The 24422-nt window shown below is 39.7% G+C and overlaps 1 protein-coding gene and 1 non-coding gene across 3 annotated transcripts; both read right to left on the bottom strand.

Annotated features, from left to right (window-relative positions):
- Window positions 1–26: 26 nt before the first annotated feature.
- On the bottom strand, window positions 27–18436 carry TIPIN (TIMELESS interacting protein). 2 transcript variants are annotated; one of them, XM_023255161.2, is made up of 9 exons: window positions 18286–18335; window positions 16246–16309; window positions 15184–15321; window positions 14981–15059; window positions 14483–14558; window positions 9492–9614; window positions 9194–9257; window positions 2691–2897; window positions 27–618 (listed from the first exon to the last, which is right to left on the bottom strand). In XM_023255161.2, exons 3-9 carry the CDS (start codon window positions 15311–15313, stop codon window positions 428–430), a joined length of 870 nt encoding a protein of 289 aa, XP_023110929.2. In that variant the 5' UTR covers window positions 15314–15321; window positions 16246–16309; window positions 18286–18335; the 3' UTR covers window positions 27–427. The 2 variants fall into 2 exon arrangements, with proteins under 2 accessions (XP_023110929.2, XP_006932513.3); XM_006932451.4 differs by lacking the exon at window positions 16246–16309 and having other exon boundaries at window positions 18286–18436.
- On the bottom strand, window positions 8189–8324 carry LOC111561231. The gene has a single exon (XR_002743585.2).
- Window positions 18437–24422: the final 5986 nt, after the last annotated feature.

The following is a 24422-nucleotide window of genomic DNA, read 5'->3' as shown; positions in this document are numbered from 1 at the left end:
CAGCAATGAGAAACTTTCATAAAGCCTTTAGAGACAATTTGTAAGATTTCTATTTCTTTTTAAAAAAGACATTAATATTCATTATATATTTACATCTTAAAAACACCCAATTGTGTGAAAAGGAAACATTCAATGGCACACTAGCAGCAGAAGGTGCTTATTAACTCCTAATTGTTTTCATGTCATATCTATATAAACACTAAAGGGAATAAATCAACTCAAATTAAGAAACGAGTATAATTATAATACCAGATTTTAAACAGGAATCTGTGAAAGTCTTACTACATGAGGATTTTCACACCAAGTAGACAAAATACATAGTAATCTAAAACTTAGAGGATAGAAAGTTAACAGCTTTTCTCTTAGTTGAGGGCTGTCCAACCTCAGTGACATTCCCAGATAAAGCATAAAGTTACCACTATACATTTTAAAAGGATTGGTCCAGTTGTGTTTTCTCTATTTTTAATTCCTCCTCTTCATTTACAGCATTGGCAGCAGCATCACTGTGTGGACTGTCGAGAATGTCTTTGTCAAATCTGTTTGATGATGACTCCTCTTGATCTTCCCCTGTATTAACCTCTTCAATGGTCTCTGCCCCGGGTGTGCTCGCTAATGAGTCTGAAAGAGAAATTACTCCTTCTAAGCACCTGATTCAATCTTACCTGATAAATACAAATCTCTCCACAAACTTACATCAGTGGAAATGAAATATATGATCATTTTCCTAAAAACAGCCATTTTTATACATGTACAAAGTCCACTCAAAAATGCAAGTCTTGAACTCAAACCTTGAATCACAGCCAAATGCAACTATTTTCATTCAAAAATCATAACTACTAGACAATCGTTTTTAAAATTCAAATGCTCCTTGCAACTCTTGATCTTGGGGTTGAGTTCAAGCCTCAGGCTGGGTGTAGACATTAAAAATAAAATCTATTAAAAATAAATAAAAATAAAAACCAAATGCTCTAAACAGCTAAATGTCAAAGTGACCTCTAGCAAAGAAAATTTAGGATCCTTGTATCTATTTGGCCAAATTTTAAAGTCATATATTATAAATAGAAGATAAACCTTAAAATGCTTATTGCCAGGTATCTTTGATAATGACAGCAAGGAACTGCCATCAGTGATAGTTGTATCTTAATGTAATTTTTCACCTGGTAGGAATAAAATATCCATTTGCAAAGCCGAAGATTAAATTCATTTTAATTGGAAAGAATGATAATGTAGTGACACAAATTTTCACTTGAGAGTTTTATTATTTTAGGTGAAACTTGGTTTATAACATGATGCCTTCAATACTTAACTGTAATTCTTATTTTCCCATTTCAAAAGGAAAACTACATTGGAAACTGAAAAAGATATATGTGATCCTCCTTCGTGCATTCAAAACCAATTTTCATTATTTTTAAATATAGTTTTGACAAACTTGGTTGTCTAAGTTTCCAAATCCACAGTATATTTTAAAAACAGCAAATTTTGGGGCGCTTGGGTGGCTCAGTCAATAAGCGTCCAACTCTTGGTTTTGGCTCAGGTCATGATCTCACACTTCGTGAGTTCAAGCCCCGCATTGGGGTCCACACTGACAGTGCAGAGCCTGCTTGGGATTCTTTCTCTCCCTCTCTGCCCCTCCCCCACTCACTCTCTCTTAAAATAAACTTTTTTTTTTTTAAACACTTATTTATTATTGAGAGGCAGAGAGCAAGAGTACGGGATGGGCAGAGAGAGGGAGAGACACAGAATCCGAAGCAGGCTCCAGGCTCTGAGCTGTCAGCACAGAGCCGGACGCAGGGCTTGAACCCACAAACCGCAAGATCATGACCTGAGCCAAAGTCAGACGCTTAACCAATTGAGCCACCCAGGCACCCTGCAAAATGAATAAACTTAAAAAAATAAATAAAAATAAAAAATAAAGGGGCGCCTGGGTGGCGCAGTTGGTTAAACGTCCAACTTTAGCCAGGTCACGATCTCGCGGTCCGTGAGTTCGAGCCCCGCGTCAGGCTCTGGGCTGATGGCTCAGAGCCTGGAGCCTGTTTCCGAATCTGTGTCTCCCTCTCTCTCTGCCCCTCCCCCGTTCATGCTCTGTCTCTCTCTGTCCCAAAAATAAATAAACGTTGAAAAAAAATAAACATTTAAAAAAAATAAAAAATAAAAACAGCAAAATTTAAGACAGTTTTAAAAAAGGGAATGCATCTGATAAGCAAACCGACAGCTAAGTGACAAAATGCAATAAAAAGCAATTAAGGACCTATTTACATCATAGCAAATGGCTCTGAATCCTCAAAGGGTACAGAAGGCATTTTGTATGTTTAGGAAGGTACCATAATAATTAATGTTCATAATTATGACCCTACAGATAAAATATGTGTCACATGCCTTAAGGAGTCAGGGAAGAATGTATTTTTGAAAGATTCAGAATCAAGTTTAAGTGATTAAAATAATTGTTCAAGAGGTACTCAACTATCCAGAAAACCATCCTGGACTCCATTTATTCTTTGAAGATTCCAAATAGCTCTCACATACATACACACACGCATTGCCTCTCTCTCAGATATACATAAACTTAATATACTGTATCAGATTTTTCTATTCCTAGAGGTATTTTATTTTGGAGGTAGTAGAGAAGTTAAAATTTCTAACATGTCCCTGATATATTAATGGTAGCACATAAAACCCAGCATAAAATTTACCATTTCCGAGGGACTGACTATTACTCAGTAGCTTTGCCTGCCTCCTTTCCAAGGCCAGTTGTTTATTTCTCTCAATTCTCTGTTGTTCTTCTTCTGTTAGGCTTCTACTTGACTCAGAAGCAAACTTCTCACTTTCCAATGAGCTTGTCAAAAAGGGATCTGATTCGGTAGCAGTTACATCATGTACATTATTTTCTCTTACTTCATCTAGAGTAGAAATCAAAGTTAGTACATCCATAGTTAGAAAAAGAGCTTATGCAGCTATTAGTTGAAAACTAGTTTAAAGTAACAAGATGCCAGATCTGAAGAAACAAATTTTTTTCTTCAAATTATTCTGAGGTGTGAGAATGTTACAAATACAGATTACCCTTGAACAACATAGTAGTTAGGGGCGCCAACAGACACACAGTCAAAAATCCACATAAACTTTTGCCTCCCCCAAAACTTATCTGCTAATAGCCTACTGTTTAATACCAATAACATAAACAACACATCTTGTCTATGTTATATGTATTACTCAATTTTTAAAGTAAGCTAGAGAAAAGACAATGCTATTAAAGGAAAGCATAAACGAGAAAATACATGTACAGTACTGAACCACAAAAAATCTGTAAGAGGAGGGAGCACCTGGGTGGCTCAGTCATTACATGTCTGACTCTTGGTTTCGGCTCAGGTCCTGATCTCATGATTCATGGGTTTGAGCCCCGCACTGGACTCTGCACTGACAGGAGCCTGCTTGGGATTTTCTCTCTCACTGCCCCTCCCCTGCTGGTGCTCAGTCTCCCTCTCTCAACATAAATAAATAAACTTTAAAAAAAAAAAAAAAGAAAAGAAATATAAATCTTTACAACAAAAGAACAATAAATTTAAAAAAAAGAGACCTTTTAAATCAAATGGTAATACTAGCTTAAAAATATGCAAGAAGACAAAGCAAAAGTTCTTAGTTATGATGAGAAAATATTTTCTGCTTGGGCTAATAAAAGAACTTAAAAGAATCTAAAGGATATTCTTGTTTTACATCCGACAAAAACAATTTAATAGCTTATTATAATGTCTGTATGATACACAGTAGTAATTTTATGTTGGCTAATTTTTTTTAAATATTTATTTATTTTGAGAGTGAGAGAGAGAGAGCATGCGTGTGAGGGAGGGGCAGATAGAGGGAGAGAGAGAATCCCAAGTAGGCTCCTCACTGTCCATGCAGAGCCCAACCTGGGACTGGATCCCACAAACCATGAAATCATGATCTGAATAGAAGACAAGAGCCGGGCACTTAACCAACTGAGCCACCCAGGTGCCCCTAAGCTAATTTTTAATAGGGTAAATAAAACTCAGACACAAAGTGAAAAGGGAGGGGGTGCCTGGCTGGCTTAGTAAGTGGAGTATGTAACTCTTGATCTCAGGGTTGTGAGTTTGAGACCCACACCGGGTGTAGAGATTACTTAAAAATAAAATCTTTCGGGGGCACCTGGGTGGCTCACTCAGTTGGGCATCTGACTCCGGCTCAGGTCATGATCTCACAGCTCATGGGTTCAAGCCCCATGTCGGGCTCTGTGCTGACAGCTCAGAGCCTGGAGCCTGCTTCGGATTCTGTGTCTCCCCTGCTCTCTCTGCCTCTCCCCTGCTTGTGCTCTGTCCCTCTCTCTCCCTAAAATAAATAAATATTTAAAAAAAAATTTTTTTAATAAAATAAAATCTTCCAAGGGCGCCTAGGTGACTCAGTCAAGTGTCTGACTCTTGATTTCAGCTCAGGTCATGATCTCATGGTTGTGGGACTGAGCCCCACACTGGGCTCAACATGGAATGTGGAATCTGCTTGGGATTCTCTCTTTCTCCCTCTCTCTCTGCCCCTCCCCTACTTGTACTTGTTTGCTTTCTCTCTCTCAAAATAAATAAACTTTGAAAAAAAATAAAATCTTTTTTAAAAAAAATGAAAAGGAATAGAAATTTAGAGATCTATGAACATATTTCCACGTGAATTTAAAAAATAACTCAGGGGTGCCTGGGTGGCTCAGTCTGTTAAGCACCCGACTAATAATTCAGTGCTCTCTATATTAGTCTCAATAAATTCTTTTTTTTTTTTTAAGTTTACCTATTTATTTGGAAAGGGGGAAGGAGGAAGGGAGAGAGGCAGAGAAAGAAAGAGACAGAGGGAGGGATAGAGAGAATCCCAAGCAGGCTCCAAGCTGTCAGTGCAAAGTCTGATGTGGGGCTCGAACTCACAAACTATGAGATCATGACCTGAGCTGAAATCAAGAGTCGGACACTTAACCAAAACCTTTAAAGCCCTGTACACCAATAATCCTCAAAGTAGGATGCCCCTGAAATGATCCACAGTGGGATGGAAAGTAAATATTGTATCTTCCATTTATATTTAAGAATTAAGAAAAATTGTACTGAATTAAAGACAGGCAGTGACAAATTATCATTTATCCATATGACAAGCAGTTAGTTCCACCTGTAGAAGGGTAGGAGAGCTGGGCCCTTGCTCATGTCTTGAATTTCAGCATATTGTGACATAGACCTGATTCTGATTGCCCAGTTAAGTAAACTGTCTAGTTTTAATACAAAATGCATAAGTGATAGCTTAAAAATATTTCTGCAAAATAATATGTAGAAGAGAAGGTAGACAGAAGATAATAGAGATACAAGCAAGAACTAAGAAAACGGCAAAGCTGACATTTCACCTTCTCCCTACATCATTCACATCACAGGGTTAAAAAAAAATAATGTCCTCTGATCTGACAAGTAGACAAAAAAGATTTCTATCAAGAAGACCATTTGAAATATGAATTTACATACATTGTACCTTGAGGTATTAGCTAATGTAGTAAAAACCATCACAACGAGCAAAACATTTTAGGACAAAGATAAACCTTTACAATTATTCCAGTGGTTTAAAATCATATGATATTTAATTTTACAATCCAAATCCCTTTTGAGGTTTCTTCCTTGACAGTGAAAGACAAAAAGCAATACACACTTGACCTTCCAGACATGGAAAAAAAAATGTGGCCAGAAACCAAAATCCATTCCTCTGTCAGGAAATATTGATGGAAGACAGACAGAAAACATTGCTAGAGAAGTTAAGAAACAAATATTAGAACCAACTATGCAATTTTGGGTTGGTTTGGGGAAGCATTTGGGGAAGCATATCTAATATGCTTCACCATCCATGGCTTACAGGATTCCAAATTAATGATAACGAAATACATATCGAACTACTGTTTTGTGGGTCATGAAAGGAAAGATCTCTTCAACAGTAAATGGCCTCTTTAACACAATGTTATGTGGAAAAACAACGGGAACATGATCACTGATGGAGCTTCAACTGATAAACATGGGAGTAAAAAAATTACAACCACACATGAAATTCACTCACTGCAACATTCATAGGCAAGCCACTGTGGCAAAGAAGCTAAAGACAAATATTCAATGTGCTACAGGATGCCATCATTTCGGTACACATCAACTACCAGATAAGCAAATATGCAATAATTATCATAGGGAAGTAGTGCTATGGGAAAAAAAGGATAGAGGAATCAGGACTGGGGGTGGGAGTACGACTTTAATAATGTGGCTGCAGAGACTTCACTGAGTTGACATCTGAGCACAGTCTGAAGGAGGTAAGAGCGCCATGCAGACTGGGGGGCGGGAAAGACAGAGGACGTGTTCAAGGCAGAGTGTAAGAGTGCAAAAGCCTTAAGACAAAAATGTGCCTGGCAGGTTGGAGGAACAGCTAGGAGGCAAGTGTTGTGGAAGCAGTGTGAGTGGGGAACTGTAAATGATACAGAGAGGCAAACGAGGCAGGGTAAGGAATAGATACTGTAGGGCCAAGTAGGACATTATAAGGATTTTGGCTTTTGCTTTGGATGAAATAAGGACCCACTATAGGGCTTTCAGCAGAGGAGTAATAGGACTATATGTCTGTCAAAAATATAAAAATATAACCCCTGATTAAAAAAAAATTTTTTTTAACTTTTTATTTATTATTGAGAGACAGAGCATGAGCATGGGAGGGGCAGAGAGAGGTGGAGACACAGAATCCGAAGCAGGCTCCAGGCTCTGAGCTGTCAGCACAGAGCCCAACACGGGGCTCAAACTCACTAAATGTGAGATCATGACCTGGGCTGAAGTCGGTCACCCAACCGACTAAGCCACACAGGCGCCCCAACCCCTGGTTAATTTTTAAGAAAAATGATTGAAAAAAGGTAGATGACAATTTACCTGTAAACTTCGACCAAAAATCCTTGCATTAGTGAATGGGATTGAAAAAGGGATACCGAGAGTCGTAAAGTGTGGTGTGTGATACTCTATTTCCGTTTGGATGCATCTTAATAAGGTAAAACCAAGATTGGGTGGGAAAATACTGTATCTACATCCCACCTTCAAAGCAGCAATCAAGTATCAGCACAAGATTTTTGGAAAAAAAAAAAATCAGTAGAATATTCAATCATATTGTTCTCACTTTAAAACCTCATAATGATGTTTTGGTGAAAATAAAAATGTGCACTATTTACCATATCCATTTAACATGTATTATAAAAACAAATAAAATGCTCAAAACATGTACTGTTACAGTCCCTTATCCAAAAGATTTGGAATCTATCCTCTTAGGATACAAAGAAAACAGATACAACAAGGCTGTGTGATATACGCCTCTTCTATGTACCCAGGATTTCAGCCTGCCTGTAATTCCATGACTAGTCCTGTGTTAATTTACGCCTCTGCATGAGTCCCTCTCTCCAAAATCACCTTTGCCTGGACTCTACTCCGTATCATTCAAAGGACTTGTGATACGTCCTCTGTGAATCTTTCCCCTCCCCTAGGTAAAACCAACTATGCTCTCCTTTGCACCCTACCCTGTGCCCTATTCATATTTCTAATTCTAGCACCTATCAGAACAGAGGTAGTGTTACATCTCACTCGTTCACTAGTCTGTCAGCCCATGAGCCAAGGGGTCTGAACTTATTCATCTTTATCCCTGAAACTTTAGCACACATTATGTAACTCAAAAAGTGCTGAACAATCTACCCCAGTGGTATGTGCTGTGGAATATACTGTCGTTACTAATTCCTTTTTATTTACCAAATCCCATGCCACTGACACATACCATATGTTACCAAAATATTTACAAAAAATGTTTTTAATAGTTTTTATTTATTTTTGAAGGAGAGAGAGACAGAGCATGAGCGGGGGAGGAGCAGAGAGAGGGAGACATAGAATTTGAAGCAGGCTCCAGGCTCTAAGCTGTCAGCACGGAGCCCGGTGTGGAGCTCGAACTCACCAACTGTGAGATCATGACCTGAGCCAAAATTGGACGCTTAACCGACTGAGCCACCCAGGCGCCCCGTTTTACCAAAATATTTAAATCTTGGATTATTTAAATCACGATCCTTCACATTTTTAAAGGCAGTTTATAAATAACTTTGCAGGATTCTAAATGCAGCCTGTATTTTCTACATCTATTAAAAGTTTAAAAGACAAAAATAAACAAACATGTATGGAGCCATCGCACAGAAAATCTGATAACTATACAGACCCTGTCGGCAGGAACCATACGTTTTGATGTGTGTGACTGCCTATGGTTGCATTGGACAACTAACAAATGCAATCGATACCAGGAACAGTCACATAGGTCTTACTAAAATCCTATAGACATCCTCAACTTACAATGGGGTTACATCCTGATGGGCCCACTGTAAGTTGACAATATTTAAAGTCAAAATGGATTTAATATACCTACCCTACCTTAAACATGCTCAGAACATGCACATCAGCTTACAGTTAGGCAAAATCAAGTAACACAAAATCTATTTTATAATAAAGTGCTGAACATATCATGTAATTTATTGAATACTGTACTAAAGTAGAAAACAGAATGCCTGTCAGTATATCGGTTGTTTACCCTCATGATCATGTGACTGACCTGGCAGTGCAGCCACCGTTGCTCATCATCACGAGAGAGTGTCCTAGCACACACCACTAGCCCAGGAAAAAAATCAAAATCTGAAACTCTAACTACGGCTTCTACTGAATGCCTATCACTTCTGTACCATCATACAGCTGAAAAATCATTTCAATCAAACCACTGTTAAGGACCATCTATGTACAGGATCTGTACTCTTAAGAGAAAAGTAAACTATTTCACCATCAAATTATTCTAATTCCCCAAAGCCCCTTCTTAGTTGTGTATACGTATATGAACACTCTATTTTGTCATTTATTCTCATTAACAAGCACCACAAAGGACTGACGGGTCACCACCTGACTTCTCAAAAGCTCAAGTTCTGTGACGAAATATATTTTTACAACATCTCTTAATGGTACTGCAGTCATGTCTTTAAGAAACAAGTATTAAACAACACATACCAAGGCATCTTAATTCATTCCTATTTACTGTAATTATATACACAATATAACGAAGAACTCAGTGCTTAATTTACCCATACCCCAACTAAATCTATTTCTAAAGCAATATATTAATAAACCTATATTCTTACCATTATTATTAATAAAATCTTCATGTAAAATAGGAAGGTCAAGTCGAATTCGTTTTAAACAAGTCTGAAAATAAAAGATATTTTTATACTTTCACCAGTAACATTTGGGGGAAAATGATAATTTATTCAATTATTAGTTTCAAAAAGGGTGTTCTTCAAATAAGTACTATTAATTTCCTTTCTCTCTACCAAGAGAGATCTGCAAATGAAAATGCAAACAGCTACTTAGCCTCAACTGAATCCATACTTGGCAGGATTTAGCATTGTGAATGATATTCATAATCATCTCAACACCTACCTGAACTTCCTTTTTACTTCCCAGGTATTCAACTCTGTCAATAAAATCCTCAAATTGCAGTTTAGGGAATAGCCTATGTGCCCAATGCTCCATGTGTCTGATTAGCGTTTTCAAGTCTTCAGCCTGGCACATAAAAATAAAAATGCTAAATAGAAGATCCATTCTCACAACTGACCTTGTCAGCAGATTTTAGAATTGAATAGTGATGCCAAAGTCACTGGTGTCATTTTATATTTATATGGTTAAGAAACTTTTGAAGAAACTTTAAGAGAAATATTTATTGAGCTTAGAGAACTGCAGTCTGAAAGAGCACTAGATACATGTTTAAAAAAAAAAAAAACAGTACGAAAACTTAAAAGTTAAAAGATAATCATGTGTCTTTTCAGAACTGTAAAGTAACATATGAAAATAAGCTTTAATAAAATATGTCAAGGTATCTTTTAGGAATAACTAAACAAAATGACAGGTCCCTAAATCATATATAGAAAACAAAGTATTGAGAATTCAGCACTGTGAAAATATATTCAGAAATCCCAAGGGCAAAGTACAAAGACTAGCAACAACAGTTTAAATGTTCTCAGAGCACACTACCTATATATGAAATTTCAATTTAACATTAAAAATTTTAAATGAAAATGAAAAACAAAGTTTAATAAGCTGAACTAATGAATGACAAAATTCTAAATTCCTGGTTTTACTATAAAATATTTACTTCTTCTCTTAAAGTATTTTTTTTTTTTAACATTTATTTATTTTTGAGAGAGAGACAGACAGACAGAATCCGAAGCAGGCTCCAGGCTCTGAGCTGTCAGCACAGAGCCCAACGCAGGGCTCGAACTCACAAAACCATGACCCAAGCTGGAGTAAGATGCTTAACCGACTGAGCCACCCAGGTGCCCCGATAGTATTTTTTTTTTTAATTTTTTTTTTAACATTTATTTACTATTGAGAGACAGAGAGACACAGAGCATGAGCAGGGAAGGGGCCGAGAGATGGAGAGACAAAGAATCTGAAGTAGGCTCCAGGCTCTGACCTGTCAGCACAGAGCCCGATGCGGGGCTCGAACTCACAAACCCAGGCGACCCATCCAACAGTATTTTAAAATAGAGCAGTCAGGGTTGCCCGGGTGGCTCAGTCGGTTAGGCGTCTGACTCAGCTCAGGTCATGATCTCACAGTTCCTGGGTTCGAGCCCCACATCGGGCTCTGTTTTTTTTCTTTAATGTTTATTTATTTTTATTATATTATTCATTATGTCTAATGTATTATCATTATGTATACATTTATATATTATACATTATTATATATAATTGTATTATATATTTACATATACTATTTATATATTTCTTAATATTAATATTTATTATAATTTATTATATTAATAATTATTATTATTGTAAATAATTTACTTATATTTATTTTTGAGAGAGAGAGAGAGACAGAGCGTGAACGGGGAAAGCAGCAGAGAGAGAGGGAAGACACAGGATCTGAAGTAGGCTCCAGGCTCTGGGCTGTCAGACGTCAAGCCGACGCGGGGCTTGAACTCACAAACCGTGAGATCATGACCCAAGCTGAAGTCGGTTACTTAACTGACTGAGCCACCCAGGCGCCCCCCACAAAAAATTTTTTTAATAAAAAAAAAAACAAAAAACAAAGAGTAGTCAAAAGCACAGGCTCCGGGTCAGACTGCATAGATTCAAATCTCAATTCTACCACCTAATACCTGTGTGACTTTAAACAAATCACTTTACCTCTATGCCTTCTTCTTCATGTATAAAATAAGAATAATATTATACACTTTGTAGGGTTATGAGGAATAAGTGATACAAGTAAAGTGCCTGACATAAAGTATGCACTCAGATACTGGCTATTATTGTTATCTGATCTTGTCTAAGAAGCCAGTGGTCAAGCCTACCAGTAACTAAACATGTAATACTAATAGCATGTGTTATCCTTCTCATTCTGATAATAAATATAAAAGGTTTCTTTTAATCCAATCACCTAAGATTATTTTCCAATTGTTGGGTGTAGCTGGTCAGTCACCTCACAATGTCATGTTAGACGGAAGGGTCACAAGAAGAGAAACACCCAAATACAGTAGGATGTCCTAAGTCATACACGGAGAAAAAAGCAGTAAGAACTCAACTTTGTGAGAAAATAAGAATTTCCAATGGCAAAGTACAGAAGACTAAACAGCATAAACTCTCAGAGCCTACCCTCACTCAGTGAAAAAACATAACATTTTTATCCTTCATATACTCATTTACGCTAAAAAAGTATTTATTATGAAAATGATGAAGACTTCATTAAATTCAAAGCACCAATTCATCATTACAACCCCAAATTTCAACAAGGGCAATGATAAGTATGGTTTTAAGGTTTTGGTGGGATTTTTTTTTTGGTTTCTTTTTTTTTTTTAAGTAAACGTGAGACTTTAACTCACAACCCCAAGATCGCGTCCCATGCTTCACTGACTGAGCCAGCCAGGTGTCCTCTCTTTTTTTTTTTTGAGATGGGTATGGTTTTATTATTATTTTTTTTTTTTTTGAGAGTGTTTGCACGCACATTCATGAGGGTGAGGGAGGGGCAGAGTGGGAGAGGGACGGAGGGAGAGGGAGAGGGTGTGAGAGAGAGACAGAATCCTAAGCAGGCCCCAAGCCCAGCACAGAGCCCTATGCATGGCTCAATACCCCAACCATGAGATTATGACCTGAGCCGAAATCAAGAACTGGAAGCTTAACCAACTGAGACACCCAGGCACCCCCATCCTTTTTTTGAGATGAGTATGTTTTAAAATATCCTGATTTAGGGGGGCCTGGGTGGCTCAGTCAGTTAAGCGTGTGACTTGGGCTCACAACACGACCATGCATCTTGTGAGTTAGAACCCCACACTGGATTCTCTGCTGTCGGTGCAGAGCCAGCTCTGGATCCTGTCTCCCTCTCTCTCTGCCCCTCCCTCACTGGCACTCCCTCTCTCAGAAATAAACATTTAAAAAAGATAAAATATCCTGATTTACATTTAGTTTTGTGCCAAAATAGGACACAGACTTCTACTCTCTCTTCCTATCCACTGAAGCTGAGCAAAGGTACAATTTTTCAGCCTCCCAGGTTTGAAATCTTGGGATTTTTAATTTTTAATTGAATTTATTTTTCATTGTTTATTTATTTTGAGAGAGAGAGCAAGAGAGTACAAGAGCAGGAGAGGGGGAGAGAGACTCCCAAGCACGTTCCATGCTGTCAGCGCAGAGCCAGAAGTGGGGCTTGATCTCATGAACATGAGAGATCACGACCCAAGCGGAAATCAACAGTCGGATACTTGACTGATTGAGACACCCAGGTGCCCTGTTTTTAACTGAATTTAATTTTATTTTTCAAAGTAAGCTCTATGCTCAAGGTGGAATTTGAACTCATGACCCCAAGATCAAGAGTCACACTCTCTACAGACAGAACCAGTCAGACACACTTCTTGGGATTTTTTTTAAGTTTTTTTAAATGTTTATTTACTTTGGGGGGGGGGGGGCAGAGAGAGAGGGAGACACAGAATCCGAAGCAGTCTTCAGGCTCTGAGCTGTCAGCACAGAGCCCGACGAGGGCCTCGAACTCATGGACCACAAGATCATGGCCTGAGCTGAAGTCACTTATTCAACCAACTGAGCCACCCAGGCACCCTGAGACTATTTTTGACTCCCCCTTTTTTTTTTATCTCCTTCTATCCAATTGTCTAAGTACCATATGTTGTTTCTCTCTCTACTACTGCCCTATCAGGCTATCTTTACCTTATTCATCATCAACTTGGTAGTGCAACAGCTGCCTCCTTCCAGCCTCTTCCTCTTTCCGATTATCCTGCATACCACACCAAGACGGTGCTCACTGTTGTATTAACATTACTCTAGCTGGGCTATGAAAGGGGAAGTCTAAGCTCTGCCTTTGACTATTGGCAATGGACACTTAAAACTCTAATAAAACTCCATTTCCTTAATAACTAGATAATAGAACCAATACCTACCCCAACAGGTTGAGAATTAAAGAATATATTTGAAAATACTTCAGAAACTACAAAGCTTTACAAAGATATCTGCAAAAAATCGTATCTGTACTGTACATGATTCAGAGAGAAGAGACTTTTGGGGCACCTGGGTGGCTCAGTCAGTTAAGCATCCGACTTTGGCTCAGGTCATGATCTCATAGTTTGTGGATTCAAGCCCCACACTGGGCTCTGTGCTGGCAGTGCAGAGCCTGCTTGGGATTCTCTCAAAATAAATAAACTTAAAAAAAAAGATAAGAGACTTTTTTCTAATTTTTTAATATTTTATTTATTTTTGAGAGAGAGCGAGCGAGCACGCGCAAGCCTAAGAGGGACAGTAGGGGGAGGGGGCGCAGACACAGAATCTGAAGCAGGCCCCAGGCTCTGATCTGTCAGCACAGAGCCCAGTGTGGGGCTTGAATCCACAAACCATGAGATCATGACTTGAGCTGAAGTCGGACCCTTAACCAACCAAGCCACCCAGGCGCCCCAGGAGACTTTTTAAACGTACATTTGGACAGTGATTGACAGTTCTTAAATGTCTTCATTTTTCAACAACTTAACTGATGCCTACTATGAATCAGACACATATGACAAGATAAGTATCATATCTTAGGGACACGTAAGTGATTGATACAGGTAAAGTCCTTGCTCTCCTGAAACCTAAAATTTATCTTTAATGTAGACTAAGTAAATTATATTCCTAGAAATTATAAAGTATAAAATCAGAGCTTACAGACTTAGAGATGATTTTCCTAAAGCCATACAAGGGCACAAATTAGACTGTAAGACAGGTTTCTGATTCTTCAAGCAGTGCCCTTTCCACTACATCTCAGTTTCCCAAGAGATACAATGAATGATAGTATCTGTGGCACATTCTAAGACTCCTCAGAACATGGTAATGGGCCCACAGTTTTACCAATATTTGAAAAAAACAAAGGTCTAAAACAAAAATCAGACATTTCTTACCTCATAGCCTTTACCTTTGAATTTTGCCTTATCAAACACACGCCGTAATGCCGGAAGCCCTCTCTCTGAAATTAATCTGTAGAGAGAAATAGGTTTTGAATCTCCAGTTTGCTAGAGCCATCAAGGAGAAAGCAAAACCGTAAGAAGAAAAAATATTATCTGCTGAACTGAAAAAATATGTCTTTAGAAATAACTGATCCCCCAATCAGCCCAACTAAAAGTTGGTGCTTTTTTCCAAATGTTTATTTGTTTTTGAGAGAGAGTGCGAGCCAGGGAGGGGCAGAGAGAGAGGGGGGCAGAGGATCAGAAGCAGGCTCTGGGCTGACAGCAGCGAGCCTGATGTAGGGCTTGAACCCATAAACTGTGAGATCACGACCTGAGCCGAAGTCAGACGGTCAACTGACTGAGCCACCCAGGTGCCCCCTAAAAGTTTTTAATATAAGGGGGAAAAAAAATGTAAAGAAAAAGTATAAATGTTTAAGGAAACAGTCAATGTACCTCTGAGCATCCAGCCTGGGTATATTCCGTTTAACTGTTCTCTTTGGAGGTACAGGAACAGGTGCTCCTCTCCCTAACTCTGGTGAAATATATTAAGATTTAATATCACTTAAATAATTTAAGTCTCATTTACAAAATGTCTCATTTCTATGCTGATAGATGGATAACAGAACGTGGGCACTCTTTTGGAACTCCATACAGACCTTCATCAGGTTCAGCTCCCTCACCATCTTCTCTCTGTGGAGACGCTGGAGGTGGGAAAGGAGGAAAAGTTTCATCTTCCACATGCTCATAATCTGGTAGGTCAATCAAGCCATTCTGTGGTTCCAGCATCTTTTCTTCTACAAGAAAAAATAAACATGTTTATTCATCCAAGTAATCTATTATACAGTTAAGTCCTACCTGCAGCAAAATGCACGTGTTTCAGTCAGTTAAACCACATTTCAAACTCGTACCGTGAAAAGAATAGAAAGTGGTTATAGGAAAAATAGAACTGGGTTAGAAATCAAAACCGGGGCACCTGGGTGGCTCAGTCGGTTAAATGTCTGACTTCCACTCAGGTCATGATCTCATGGTTCATGAGTTCAAGCCCCGCGTCGGGCTCTGTGCTGAGGGCTCAGAGCCTAGAGACTGCTTCAGATTCTGTCTCCTTCTCTCTGTGCCCCTCCCCCACTCCATCTCTCTCTGTCTCTCAAAAATGAATAAACATTAATAAATAAATAAATAAAAACTAAGGTTTAAAAAAAAAATTTTTTTTAACGTTTATTTTTGAAAGAGTGCAAGCCTGATGCGGGGCTCAAACTCACAAACTGCGAGATCACGACCTGAGCCAAAGTCGGACGCTTAACCAACTGAGGCACCCAGGAGCCCCAAAACTGAGTTCTAATGTAGACCCTGCCGCTCAATAACTGCATGGTTTCCAGCAAATCATTTTACCTCAACTGTTGAGTCTCCCTTATCATAAAAAGATAATTTTGACTTTTCAGAGGGTTTCAAACTGTGGTCCAAATGGATATGAAATCGGCAGGGTTCAGATACCTCGCCCCCACTTCAACCAGAGCAGCTTTTTAAAAAACCTGTTTACATACTGGTCTTCTAGGTAAGGTTTCCTTTGAAAGAAGAGAAATAAATAATCCTCAGGTTGATAACTTGAAAGAATGTTTTTCAGTACCATCTAACTTGACCCCTCAGCAACATCTCACACTTTTGATCAGTTCCTTTTTCTGGAAAAGTGTTTTCATTGACTTCTGAAACACAGTACTCACCTGGTTTTCCTCCCTCTCTGGACAGTCCTCCCGGATCTTCTGTGCAGATTCATCTTCCCCTAACCTGGTCAGTAAGCATTCAAGGCTCCATCCAAGCCTCTTCACTCATTTATGCACATTGCTTTAATAATCATTTGTAGATGGCTAATTTTTCTTTAATTTTTTTTTAACATTTATTTATTTTTGAGAGAGAGAGCATGAGCGAGCACGAGTGGGGGGGGGGGGAGAGGGGGGAGAGAGGGAGACACAGAACCTGAAGCAGGCTCCAGGCTCTGAGCTGTCAGCACAGAGCCCGACACGGGGCTTGAACTCAAGGACTGAGAGATCATGACCTGAGCTGAAGTCCGACGCTTAACCAACTGAGCCACCCAGGGGCCCTAGATGGCTAATTTCTTCTCTCTCTACCCTAGGCGTCAAATCTGAGCTCCAGATCCCCACTTCTCATTTTACAGCTCTTAAATTTCTCAAAAGCACCTACAACTTACCATGTACAAACCAAACTTCTAAATTTTCCCAGTTCAGGGAATGACATCTATTCAGGTATGCAAATAAGAAACTTGTAAGTCACCTTTGATACTTCCTTCCCCCATCCTACATATCCTGTCCATTTTTCTTCCTAAACATCCGTTCAGTCTTCCCATTTCTCCCTACCTCCACAACTGCTTCCCACATTTCTTGCTTGGGTTATTCGATTACTCATAACCGCTTTGGCCTTTTTCAAACCATTCTCCCTATTACACCTAGGTTGAAGCTCTGAAATCGTAAAGCCAGTCACATGATCGCTTGGCTTAAATAGCTTCCTGCTGCGCTGAAGCTAATGATAAAACTCCAAGCCCCTGGGTTGGCACCTTCCTACTTCTCCAGCCTCACTTCATTCCGCTCTGCATGCTCTTTTCTTTCAGTCCCTTGAAAGAGCCATATCCCTCAGGTCACAAGTCCTTTGCTAAGGCTGCTTCCTATCTAGAAGGCTCTTCCCAGACTCCTTATCTCTTTCAGATCTCAATTATCACCTCCTCAGATAAATCTACCCCAATTTCCCGGAATTAAATCCTCCTATAATAAGCATTCAAAATGTCACATGCCACGTGCTGCACCATTGTATCCCCAAAGCTGGTATACAGCAGGTGCTCCATATTTACTGAATGAAGGAATAAAGTTTCCAAAGCTTCCCTCAAACCGTAGGAGCTACAGGATCCCTAAAGTCTCTCCAATTCTAAATTTCAATGACCACAACACATAAAAACAAAACGTATAAGGTTCAATAACCACAGATTTTCAAAACTGGAAAGGCAGTTAGAGGTCATGTAATCTAAAGTAGCTTCCTACCTACAATAAATCTATTCAAGTTAAGTTCAATTCTAGTTAATTTTCTCTAGGAAGAAATGGGGTTCACACCTTTGAGATCAACAGGGAACTCTGAGTTTGATGGCAGGGCACAAACTATATTAAGTGTAGCAAGAAGCAATGTTAATTGCTTGTTCATTAATATCCAAACTACAATTCGTTCCCAGGCCCCTAGGGCTCCAATGGTCTAACTTCATCCAAGTTATCAAAACAGCAGAACGTGACGAAAGGGGAGTCCCACCAGACTGACTCAATGTCCTCCTTTGCTAACCACCCTAAAAACACTAAACTTTCCATCCCACCCCTCTTCTCCATCCTTCCCATCCCCGCTCTGCTAGTCTCACTTCAGTTCCGTTCATGCATTCATTGCGCATTCATTCCACATTTCACAGGACGCATCCTACGTTTAGAAACCCCTGGACAGCAAGTAGCTGGCGGCGTAAAGATCGATCTGATGCACGTTCCCTCCCGCCAGAAAACGGGGTTTAACCACAAGCCGACCCGAAACGGAAACAAGAAAATGCGCCCGCCCTCCTCACCACCAGGTCGTGGGCTCTCAGTCCCTCTCAGCCCAGGTCCGTATCACAGCCTCCACACTCCCTCCCCGCGACCCCCCAAGCACCCCAGCTCCTCCACCTGCCTCGCTAGGCCGCCGCTTCCCCCAGGCCCTTCCCACGCCTTTAAGCCCGCTCTCACCTCAAACGCACGGCGGTGGCCACGGCGCGGTGCTTGGCGCAGCTGCCAAACCGCGTAGATCGCGAGACTCTGAAGATTTCCCCCCCCCCCCCCGCGAGAAGAGGCCTTGGCGTTTGGCGCCAAATCTGCGCAGGGCTCGGGCGGAGCCTAAGGGACCCACCTCCTCCAGGCCCCGCCCACCCATGTCCGTCCCCGCCTTTCCTGGGTCCCGCCCTTCCACCGCTTCCGCCCCTCCTTAATTCCTCACGGGAAATGAAATTTATTTGCCTAAAGCTCATTGTGTTATGCTCTAAGCACTTTAGACTTTGGAGAAAGGCCTCAGTTTTCTAGAAAACTGGCTTGTGGATGGAGTAGAAAAAAATAGAGGCAAAAGAATTTAATGAAAAACTTCTGATTGTTCAGAGATAGTAACAATTGCTTGAACACTGAGTTTTACTGTTTATTGAATAATGAGCTGAGAAAAGAGGTGATAGAGTGTTAGAGTCATGTAGGCACAAAAATGTCAAAAATATGTCACTTTATATATATAAATTTTTTTTTTTTAAGACAGTTCAGGGATGTCTGGCTGGCTCAGTAGATAGAACTGGCCACGTCTTGATCTCAGGGTTGTGAGTTCCAGCCACACTTGGGTGTAGAGATGACTTAGAAAAAAAAAAAGTGAATCCAAATGTCTTCAAATTTGCTTATAATACTTGTGGGGATGGTAACTGGGAATATAGGAGGAGGTGGGATGGGGACTCACCTCTATACCTTTTTTTTTTTTTTTTAAAGAAAGTTTTACCCCATGGCAGGGTTTGAACTCGTGACCCTCAGAATCAGAGTCACTTGCTCTACCAACTGAGCCAGCTAGGTAACCCTATACCTTTTTTTTTTTTTTTTTTTAATTTATTTATTTTTGAGAGAGAGAGAAAGAGGGAGACATTGTGTGAGCTGAGAAGGGACAGAGAGAGAGAGAGAGAGAGAGGGAGACACAGAATCCGAAGCAGGCTCCAGGCTCCGAGCTGTCAGCACAGAGCCCCTTCTGGGGCTCCAGCCAACCAACCGTTGAGATCGTGACCTGAGCCGAAGTCCGGTGCTCAACCGCGCTCTGCCCCATACCATTTTTAAACATATAAATACATTAACTACGCAAAAAAAAAAAAAAAAAAAAAACCTAAAAGAAGTTATCTGTGGCAAATATGGCATTAAGATTTGACAAACCACAAAAATGGGTAGCGTTTGCAACATTATTCTACTTTGCTATAACTTGAAATATTTTGTTAAAATTATAAAAGAATAGGGATGCCTGGCTGGCTCAGTTGGTGGAGCATACAACTCTTGATCTCCGAGTTGTAAGTTTGAGCCCCACGTTGGGTGTAGAGATTACTCAAAAATAAACTCTTTTTATTTTTTATTTTTATTTTTATTTTTATTTTTTTAACATTTATTTTTGAGACAGAGAGACAGAGCATGAACGGGGGAGGGTCAGAGAGAGGGAGACACAGAATCTGAAACAGGCTCCAGGCTCCGAGCTGTCAGCACAGAGCCCGACGCGGGGCTCGAACCCACGGACCGTGAGATCATGACCTGAGCCGAAGTCGGCCGCTCAACCGACTGAGCCACCCAGGCGCCCCTAAACTCTTTTTAAAAACTTATAAAAGAATAAATCAAATGTGTGAGAATAAGATAAACTAAATTGCAAGCAAGCTGTATTATCTAAAATTGTGTATGCAAATATGTATATGTACCATTTTCCTTGATTTTATGATTTTATTTCTATACATATTTTACATAAAAAATGTATAAAATACATTTATCTATATCTATACATGCAAGATAACATTTATTAATATTAAGCAATTGAGAAAATTAATGTTAGGGCCCCTAGCTGGCTCAGTGAGTAGAGCATGTGACTCTTGATCTCAGGGGTTGTAAGTTTGAGCCCCATGTTGGAAGTAGAAATTACTTAAAAATAAAACCTTTAGGTGTGCCTATATGGCTCAGTCAGTTAAATGTCTGAGTTCGACTCAGGTCATGATCTCACGGTTTGTGAGTTCAAGCCCCACATCCAGCTTGCACTGACAGTGGAGAGCCTGCTTGGGATTCTCTCTCTCTCTCTCTCTCTCTCTCTCGCTCTCGCTCTCGCTCTCGCTCTTGCTCTCTCTCTGCTCTTCCCTGACTTGTGTGAGTGCGTGCACTCTTTCTCTCTCTCAAACTAAATGAATAAACTTTAAAAAATAAAATAAAACCTTTTTGAAAAGAAAGAAAATTAACATTAATTTGAATAGGAAATATGTCGACTTCAATAGTCTGAGAAACTGAGGCAAGGAGCATTCTTCCAATTATCCAGGTAACGGCCTATATTCTCCACTAATAAAGTAAACGTAAGAGCACTTTGAGAAATTGAAAAGTTATACTGCTCCCCTCACCCACACCCACACAGAAAAACCCAGCCCAGAGGCTCTGAGGGTTTGAATCTCAGTTCCATCATTTACTACTTGGTGACCTTTTGTGCTTCAGTTTTCTCATTATTAATAACAGTACCTCCTGGATAGGGTTATGGGGAGCATTAAATTATAGTACTTAATGTTACCTGTTATTATCCATATAATTTTTAGAATGTTTGACCTTTTGAGAAAATGTAAAGACTTTGGTAAGTAATTGTGGGCCCATGTGAATATAACTACCACAGTTATAAAGCACTGACATACTATTATCAAAGGTAATCGTCTCTTTTGTTCATATGTGAGGAATAGTACAAATATATTTTTCAGGGGTGCCTGGGTGGCTCAGTAGGTTAAGCATCTGATGTCAGCTCAGGTCATGATGTCACCGTTCGTGGGTTTGAGCCCCAGGTCAGGCTCTGTGCTGACAGCTCAGAGCCTGGAGCCTGTTTCAGATTCTGTGTCTCCCTCTCTCTCTGCCCCTCCCCTCCTTGCTCTCTCTCTCTCTCTCTCTCTCTCTCTCTCTCTCTTAAAAATAAATAAACATTAAAAATATTTTATCCATAGCAGTTTCACCAGGGATATAAAGATAGCTTTCCCATGCACTATGTCAATAACCCTCTCTTAAAACAATTTAATTGTTTTTAGAAGTGAATAGTATTAAAGAAAAAATAGACTGTGAAAAGCCAAAGATTGAGTATAGAGTGTAAAAGTATTTTTTGGCAAGCAGAGAACACACTCAGCCCAGAGATGAGGTTTGGAAAAAAGAGAAATGGAGTATATCTTTTACAACCAAAAGACCATGAACTATTTTTTTCTCACAGTAAAAAAAAAAAAAAAAAAAAAAAAAAAAAAAGAAGAAGAAGAAGTCTCTGATTCTTGTTGATTGGTTAGTATTATTTGGGCTTATCAGTTAGGTGAGTGGTGGGCTGGCTGCTGTGGTCTGCTGTGTATTTGAGGACTACATCTTAAGACTGTGGCATCTGTTTGACTCTGTCTTGTACATGACATGTCTGAGTTGGGATCCTATCACCCAACCAGGTGTATAACAGCATTAGCAATCGAGGTGGCCAGGCCAGGAATAATACATTTAGACCTGATTCAGCTACAAATAACAGGAAAAAAATCCTAAAATACACTAAAATACCAATAAACAAAATAGAAAGCTTATTTGTTTCTCATGTATAAGAAATCTTGAAGTGATGAGTCCACAGTTGGCATGGTGCTCCTTGGTGTTAAGAATCCAGAGTCCTGTCTTCTTGCTTTACCACGGAAGCATCTCATTCTCAAGTTCACCTCATTGTCCAAGATGGCTTTTAGAGCTCCAACTGCATTTCAATCAGCAGGAAAGAGGGAAAAACAGCCCATTTTTAGAAAAATTCCCAGAAGTTGCATACAATTCTGGTTACATTCCATTAGGCAGAGTGCAATCACATGGCCACACACAGCTGCAAAGGAGACTGGGAATAAAGTCTTTATTCTTGGTGGTCAGGGCTCAGTAAAAAAATCAGGGTTTCTATTACTGTGGGAGAAGGGGTGAAAAGGTGTCGGGGGACATAGCAGACTGCTTCAAATAACCAAAGAGAAATAAGAAACCAATAATTAATTTTTCACATCTACAATTATGGAGTGTTCCGCAAAATATTAAGAGTGTGAATAACTTGAACTTTCACAATAGTGCACGCAAGCAGCTTTTAGCACAAGAAGAATATTACATCCCTGTACATTGTTATGCCTTTTTGGAATCTTTCCTAGACTACACTCTGAAACCACATTATCAGCTCTACTAAGAACCCAAAGCCTAACATAATCAAATCGCTTCATTGCACAGTTGCCCTTTTGTGATACAAAAGGCAGGGGTTAGATGATCCCCAAAGTACTATTTTTTTTAATTAATTAATTAATTAATTAATTATTTTTGAGACAGAGAGAGACAGAGCACGAATGGGGGAGGGGCAGAGAGAGAGGGAGACACAGAATCGGAAGCATGCTCCAGGCTCTGAGCCATCAGCCCAGAGCCCGACGCGGGGCTTGAGCTCACGGACCGTGAGATCGTGACCTGAGCTGAAGTCGGACGCTTAACCGACTGAGCCACCCAGGCGCCCCCCCAAAATACTATTTTAATGGAGGATCCTGAATAGTAATAAATCAACAGGTACCTATTGAATGCTCTGTGTTTTAGGTAATAAATCAAACTAGTTAATATAAGAAAATCCCCTGTGTTTGGGGACTCCCATTGTTTTATGAGTTTATCCCTAAGATAAAAGTTGAAAATTCACCTGCAAGGCTCTGTACAGCTAGGTATACACTGACTGCCCTGTTTTTCCAAATGAGTGAGATTTCGGGTCAGAAGAGGGTGAAAATAGAGGAACTGCTTGCAACCTATTCTGTCCCCCCACCATAACGACAATAACTAGCTTCCAAGGGAAGCAGGGCAAAGGTGCTGTGGTCGTGTTCAGCATCCAGCGTCAGTGGTGAGAGTGGAAGTCCGTTTTTGCCCAGTGGTAGAGGCACTTGCATCCAACTTTGAATTTTCTACTTCCAGACTTTCAGGGTCTCCAATGGAGGAGGAAAACAACAAAATTTTAGCAATCGTACTGTGTGCTCCCAAGACTTACTTTCTGCCCACTCGGATTCTGGGAGCCATCTGTATTCTTTAATACATTTCTTTCTGTTTAAACTAGTAACGAGATGGGGTGCCTAGGTGGCTCAGTTGGTTAAGCATCCAACTTAGGCTCAGGTCGTAGGTTCGAGCCCCACATCAGGCTCTGTGCTGACAGCTCAGAGCCTGGAGCCTGCTTCGGACTCTGTTTCTGTCTCTGTCTCTCTCTCTGCCTCTCCCCCCCCCCAAAAATATATAAACATTAAAAAAATTTTAATAAAAAGAAAGGATGAAGGCAATATACAATTAAATGCTCATTTACTTGGAACCCAAAAGTTGATAAGTGCTAGAAGAAAGTTGAACAAGAGCTGGAGTAGTCAGGAAGGACTTCTGGAAAGATTTAGAGCTTGAGGAGAATCTTGGAATTAAGTAGGATTTGAATAGATGTATGGGAAGGTTCCCTAAGATAAGGAAAATAATAGAAGCATAAAAAATTGTTAAGCTTAGGGGCACCCGGCAGGCTCAGTCTGTAGACCATGCAACTCTTGATCTCAGGGTCCTGAGTTCTAGTCTAGCCCCATTTGGGTGTGAAGCCAACTTAAAAAAAAATGATTAAGTTTCAGTAAAGAAACTGATCTACTTGACTCAGATTGTGTTGTTGGAAAGAATGAGAAACAAGTTTAGGATAGCTGTTTTGAACAGAGGGGTCTCATTATAGATTCTTTTTTTTATAGCCCCTAAAAGTTTTAAATATTATTTTATATGTTTTTGATACCTACAAAATAATATATATATAACATTTATGTATATTACAAAGCATAACAGAATGCACACACCTGTGAACACACGGTCCAATCTGAGAACTAACCAATATCTTACACCTAGCTATGCGTTATTGTTCTCCCATCCCACTGAGATCACCACTATCCTGAATTTTTTATTTATCATTCCTTTAAAAAATAGTTTCAGTGTGTATTTGTAGGTGTAAAAATATAAGCAATATGTTTCATATTGCTTGTGTCTGAGCTTTATACAAATGGTGCTGGGACGCCTGGGTGGCTCAGTCAGTTGAGCGTCCACCTTGGGCTCACGTCACGATCTCACGCTGTCAG

Source organism: Felis catus, chromosome B3 (genome assembly GCF_018350175.1).
Source record: "Felis catus isolate Fca126 chromosome B3, F.catus_Fca126_mat1.0, whole genome shotgun sequence".
NCBI classification, from domain to species: Eukaryota; Metazoa; Chordata; class Mammalia; order Carnivora; family Felidae; genus Felis; species Felis catus.
Note: the sequence above shows the minus strand (reverse complement) of the source record. Positions and strands in the feature narration are given on the sequence as shown.

Excerpts from the sequence above, each read along its gene's own strand:
- TIPIN (XM_006932451.4), bottom strand. The coding sequence starts at position 15,313 with ATGCTGGAACCACAGAATGGCTTGATTGACCTACCAGATTATGAGCAT. Across the intron at positions 9,615-14,482 it reads TCAAAGGTAAAGGCTATGAG|GCTGAAGACTTGAAAACGCT; the intron begins GTAAGAAATGTC and ends TTTATGTGCCAG. Across the intron at positions 9,258-9,491 it reads GAAGTAAAAAGGAAGTTCAG|ACTTGTTTAAAACGAATTCG; the intron begins GTAGGTGTTGAG and ends TTTTATTTTCAG.